Here is a 6,524-nt window from a genome sequence, read left to right as displayed (position 1 = left end):
ATATATATATATATATATATATATATACTAACCATGTACGTATTAGCATAAAACTAGGACTCCTTTTAATTTAAACTAGATAATTATTTATATACCCCTATATCTTAGGAATAGATAATTATCACATTTAAGATAAACTTGGACTGCACTCCAACTCATCTTTTGTTCAACCCGATCCACGCCTAAGCCATAATCRGGACTCAGATAATTCCGCCAACAATCACCCCCCGAATTTCTGAGTCGAGGAGGTCAACTCTTGCACACCAAGTAATGATCTCATCTCCATGAATCTTATACGAGCCAAGGCCTTCGTTAACGGGTCTGCCCTCTGTTTGTCTCCGGATACATGTTCGACTACTACCTGCTCATTTTCAACACACTCTCGAATAAAATGATATCGAGTTTGGATGTGTTTGCTTCTACCATGGAAGACTGGGTTCTTTGACAACGCAATTGCCGATTTATTATCAACATGGATCAGCACCTTCTGTTTCTCCAACCCTGTCAACTCTGCCAATAACTCCCTTAGCCAAATTGCTTGATATGCAGCTGCAGTAGCTGCCATGAATTCAGCTTCACACGAAGATAATGCCACGGTAGCCTGCTTTTGTGAGCACCATGTGATAGGTGTCGCACCAAGATAGAAAACATGACCCGTAGTACTTCGTCCATCATCTATGTCAACATTATGACTGTTATCGCTATATCCCACCAGTTTCATGTCGTTGTCTCGCTCGTATTTTATTCCGAACGAGGTTGTACCTTTGAGATAGCGAAGGATTTGCTTAATGGCTCGTGCATGTGATTCTCTAGTGCTTTGCATATATCGACTAACTACCCCAACCGAGTATGTTAAATCTGGACGAGTATGTAAGAGGTAACGTAAGCAACCCACTAATTTTCGATACTGAGTAGCTTCAACTTCCGGTTCTTTTTCGGCTTTCGACAACTTGAGTCCCGGTTCCATTGGACATAAAGTTGGATTGCAATCTTCCATTCCTGCTTCTTTTAAGATTTTATTGGCAAGGCTTTCTTGCTTGATCTTCACACGGCCCTTTTCTTGAGAGACTTCGATACCCAAGTAGTAAGTTAATTCACCAAGATCCGACATTTCGAACTGAGACGCCATCTTTATCTTGAACTGATTTATGAGCTCTAGGCATGTTCCTGTCACGAATAAGTCATCCACATAAACCGCAACAATGATAAATTTTCCATTGAGCACCTTTTTGTAAACTGCCTTTTCTTGCAAGCATTGTTGAAAACCTATTCTTTAGAATATTGTCGAGCTTTATGTTCCATGCCCTTGGAGCTTGTCTTAGGCCATATAAAGCTTTTGTCAACTTGTAAACTTTTCCTTCCTCTCCCGGTTTTTCAAAACCCTCAGGTTGGGTAACGTAGACTTCTTCTTTTAATTCACTGTGCAGGAAGGCCATTTTGATGTCTAAGTGATGAATCTTCCATCCTTTCCCGGCTACGAGAGTAATCAGGAGTCGTATTGTCTCGAGTCGAGCTACTGGCGCGAATACTTCATCAAAATCAATACCGGGTTGTTGAACATAGCCTTTAGCAACTAAGTGCGCTTTATATTTATTAATCGAACCATCTGCGTTTCTTTTAACTTTAAACAACCACTCTAACCCGATGGGTTTAACTTCTTTGGGTAGAGAAACAAGCTTCCAAGTATTATTCTTCTCGATGGAATCAATCTCGGCTTTCATAGCTTTGAGCCATTTCGGTTTCACTTTGGCTTCATCGAAATTCCTCGGTTCCTCGTCAAATATTAACAAGAGTTCGTTAACATTCAACTCATAATCATTTAATCTTTTCGGTACCACAGAAGTACGAGTTGAGCGACGTACCGGGATAGGCGTAGCATCGTTGTCAGTTTCATCATGTTGTGGGCTGTTTTTGTGGCTAGGGCTATTGATTGCATGTTCCGGGCTTCCTCCTTGGCCGGTTGTGGGCTAATTTGGGCCTGTTACATTGTTGCAATGCTGATCGGTTTCATCAGCTTGTCTATCACCCCATATAACCGTGAAAGTGTCTGGTTCATTTACTGCTTGGCTTGAGTTTTCAAACATATTTCTCCACTTCCAGCCTCTTTTCTCATCACAGATTGCATAGGCACTTATGATGATTTTATTTTCACGCGGATTGAAAAGGCGAAATCCTCCCGAATTGGGTTCCTTACCGAGATACACCAATGGTTTAGACCTATCATCGAGTTTCTTCAAGTTCTTCGAAACTATTCTTTCATAGGCAACGCAACCAAATACTCTTAAATCTTCAAGGTCCGGTTTTTTACCATAAAATTTCTCGTATGGCGTAACTCCTACCAATGCTCGCGTAGGGGTTCGGTTTATTATAAATGTCGCATGTCGAACCGCTTCACCTCAAAAATAATTTGGTACACTCCTAGCTTTCATGAGGCACCGAGCCATTTCGAGTAGAGTTCGGTTTCTCCGTTCGACTATATCGTTTTGTTGAGGTGCATAAGGAGCCGTCAACATTCGTGCTATACCTTCTTCGTCACAAAAACGGTTGAATGCATGTGATGTAAATTCACCACCTCTATCTGTGTGAAATGTTTTAATCCTTTTTCCTGTTCGCTTTTCAATCGCCGTCTTGAATTTTTTAATTACACCAATTGCGTCACTTTTATGCTTCAAGAGAAAAGACCACATGTATCTTGAAAAATCGTCGATAAGAGCCAAGATATAAATATTACCTGCTGGAGTGGGGGGATCCACTGGTCCGCAAATATCCCCGTGAACCATTTCAAGAATGTACGTTGCTCTGTATGTTGCTTTCTTCGGGAACGAGCGCTTAGTTTGTTTCCCAACCATGCAAGATTCACAAACTTGATCTTGATGCTTAATTATCGGTACCCCTTTAGCTAACTTGTGCATCAATTTCACCGCACCAAAATAGATGTGGCCAAGTCGAGCGTGCCATAACCAYGACTCTTCATTAATGTTAGCTTGTAAACAGTARGGCTTCCCAACTTTTAGTCGGGTCTTATAAAGAYGATTTGCACTTCGTGGGACTTTCATAAGCAATCTTCCATCTCTATCTCGCATGGTTAAGAAGTCTCCTTGGAGACGAATATCACAACCGAATATTGTAGCTTGTCCGAGACTAATCACATTACTTCGTAGAGATGGAATGTAATAAATATCTGTCAATAATTTTTGTTCGCCGTTTTTTTTTCGAACAAAATCGAGCCCTTTCCTTTTATGCTTACGCACGACCCGCCTCCGAATCTCACTCGACCGGTTATACGTTCATTTAATTCAGAGAAGTACGAGTAGTTACCGGTCATATGATTACTTGCACCGTTGTCCAAGTACCATATATCGTCTTCCTTGGTGTTGGACTTGATCTTTGGCGGGATGTACTGTTCTTCATTAATAAATATCGTTTCTTGAACAAGGTTCATCATGTAAAATGCTCCTTCCTCATGATTCGCATCTCCCTCTTGCGTCTCATGAAGGTTTGGCTCATGGTCTCGAGGTCGATCTGGACATCTTGAAACAAAGTGTCCGTACTTGTCGCAACGGTAACACTTGATATTTGAGAGGTCACGTTGCTCATGTTGTTTACCCTTTTGTTTTTTATCTTCACGGTTTTTCGAGAAGTCGCATTGGCCATTATTTTGGGTGTTACCCCGACCACGGCCTTGACCACGACCACGACCACGACCTCGAGAGTTCGAGCCACGTCCTCTACCCCTGTTTGGGTAATTTTCAGCCTTAGTAAAAAGCAATTTTCCTTGTACCTCATTTGCCTTATCTTCTTCTTTGATCCTTTCTTCATAAGCTTTCAATCTTCCGACCACATCCTCGAACCTAATTGTTTTAAGATCTAGAACCTGTTCGAGAGCTGCTACAATATGGATAAATCGCCTGGGAAGACTTGTGAGAAATTTCTTTACCAGCTTGTGTTTCGACATAATTTCTCCAAGCATGGCTGCTTTAGAAGCAATGCCCGATAGCTTTGCTGCATAGTCGTCTATGGTACCGGTATCTTGCATCTTTAAGTTTTCAAATTCAGTAGTTAAGGTCTGTAGTCTTGCTTCCTTTACGCGTTCAGCCCCTAGGTTACGTATTTTTATTGCTTCCCACATCTCCTTCCCGGTTTTAAAATTGCCGATTTGAAGGATCAAGTCTTCCGGTATCGATTGAAATAGTAAGGCCTTCACAATATTGTTTTTCTTGGCATCGTCTGAGCCCGGATCTATCACCTCCYAGACTCCATGAATTCCAAGAATCACTTCCATTCGTATCTTCCATATGGTATAATTGGTTGATGTTAATAGTGGACATTGAAACRTCAACGGGTTTGGTTCCTTTGCCACCGGCTGTGACACCGGACCCCCTGTCATCTTAGACTTCTTCCTGGTACGTGAATAAGTCTTTGATGGGGATTTATTCAGCCCTTATTTCACGGCTAGAAGGTTGGTTTCGGTTTGTGTTGARCTCGCGTAGGCCGATCAACGGTTTCCCGGATTGTGCCTACTACGCTCAACTTGGCTTGAATGAATTGGGATTAATTCAGAACCAGTCGTAGATCAAGGTACCACAATCAATCGCTGTTGTTTTCTGATCGTCTTGCTCACGATCGAAATTAATCACCGGAATTGTTGCCGGTGTTGATCTCAATAGCTCTGATACCAATTATTGTATTGAAAACAAAAACGAAAGAGATTGCCAAATCACGCAAATATTGTATTGAAGAAAACTAACTTAAGAACTCCAATTGATATACCAAATATTGTATTGAAGAAAACTAACTTAAAAACTCCAATTGATTCTCTCTTATTTTTGGAACCTATCTATGAATCTATATATATGTATACTAACCATGTACGTATTAGCATAAAACTAGGACTCCTTTTAATTTAAACTAGATAATTATCTATATACCCCTATATCTTAGGAATAGATAATTATCACATTTAAGATAAACTTGGACTGCACTCCAACTCATCTTTTGTTCAACCCGATCCACGCCTAAGCCATAATCGGGACTCAGATAATTCCGCCAACACTATATTCCTCCAATGAAGTTGTTAACAGAAAGTTTTGAGTTCTTAGATGATGATCGCGCCATAAAGTATTCTTCGTGTTCAAATTTAAATTTGCATGGTTGATTTTTACATCAGCTATTATGGGGCCTAACAGAGATCATTGTTCAGCTCATTTGGTTTCATAAGTTTCAGTTATTGAATCAAATGCAACATGCATCAGAGGTTACTGTTGAAAAACTTAATTTTGGTAAGTTTTTAGGATGCTGTACAACTCACCAAACTCAAAGTACAAGTGGTTAATGCATGAGGTTAAAATTAATATCAACCACATATTAATTTTAAGGCCCTGTTTGTTTTTCTTAAAAAATCACTTAATTGCCTCTTAAGTCTGACCGATTCAGACCTAGAGGAATTAAGTGCGTTTGTTTTTTTTTTTTTTTTGAATTAAGTGCTTAATTCATCTGATTAGGTCTGATTTATTTAGAGGTAAAACATAGTCTGAATTCCTCTTAACGCCTCCATCTCCCTACGCAGTACGCTCCGGCCCTCTCATCTCTCTCTCGCCTTCGCCTACGCAGTACGCTCCGGCCCTCTCCATCTCTCTCTCGCCTTCGCCTACGCAGTACACGCTCCCTCTCCATCTTTCTCTCGCCTTCGCCCCTCTCCATCTCGATACTCGCCTGCGTAACAGGATTGCTCTCGATTGCTCTCCATCGCTGCACCTACCGTCTAACAGGGCCATCTCTCGATTTAAGGTATTTTGATTCGATCTCTCAAGCTCTCGATTTTGTTTGTCCTTGCTTGGTTGATTTCTGTTTTCCTCTATTGTGAAGGTAATCGCATCACCCACATCAATTAGGGCTAACCTAATCTAAAACAGGCAGACATTGTTAACCCTTCTGTTAAAATTATAGTGGTTTTGAATGATACCACTTATGCAAGTCTTCAAGACTATATAGTGTATTTGGTATTATTATTAGGTTTGGATTTACCTATATAGCAACTGTAAGCCGAAAGCATCAGGGAGTCCATTCATAGGATTGATGAAATACATGAAAATGCCCCTTTTTAGTGCATCATAATGAAGCTTATGGGTGATCTAGGCAAGTTGAATTACCATTTTTTATTTTATTTAAGAGGATCACCTGAACTTCATCTTTTCAACGTTCTACTTGTAATTTAAAGTTGTAGTCAGTGTGTGAATGTGGCATATATCCTAGGTTTTTTTGTTTCTCACAACAATTATCATATAAGCTATMTTTCTGCATGAATGAAGTTTGCCCTCCTACAAAGTAACCTGACTAATTTGGATGGATTCATATTAGATTATGTTCCCAATTTTGTTGTTGTATTATATAAGCTGCCATAAGAATATAGAACATTTGATCCATATAGAACATGTAAAAGTTTTATCTTTTCTGCTTCATTTTAGTCATGGATGAGAATGTGCGTGTGAAGTGGACAAACGAACTTACCAAACGGTTTCTAGAGA

General features: G+C 40.1%; 1 protein-coding gene across 1 annotated transcript; it reads right to left on the bottom strand.

The window, feature by feature from the left end:
- Nucleotides 1–3,184: 3,184 nt before the first annotated feature.
- Nucleotides 3,185–4,387, bottom strand: LOC112512816. Its single transcript, XM_025118956.1, has one exon. The coding sequence runs from the start codon at nucleotides 4,385–4,387 to the stop codon at nucleotides 3,185–3,187; it is 1,203 nt and encodes a 400-aa protein (XP_024974724.1).
- Between the last annotated feature and the right edge of the window lie 2,137 nt (nucleotides 4,388–6,524).

This window comes from Cynara cardunculus, assembly GCF_001531365.2.
Source record: "Cynara cardunculus var. scolymus isolate 2C chromosome LG 5, CcrdV1, whole genome shotgun sequence".
Lineage (NCBI taxonomy): Eukaryota > Viridiplantae > Streptophyta > Magnoliopsida > Asterales > Asteraceae > Cynara > Cynara cardunculus.
Note: the sequence above shows the minus strand (reverse complement) of the source record. Positions and strands in the feature narration are given on the sequence as shown.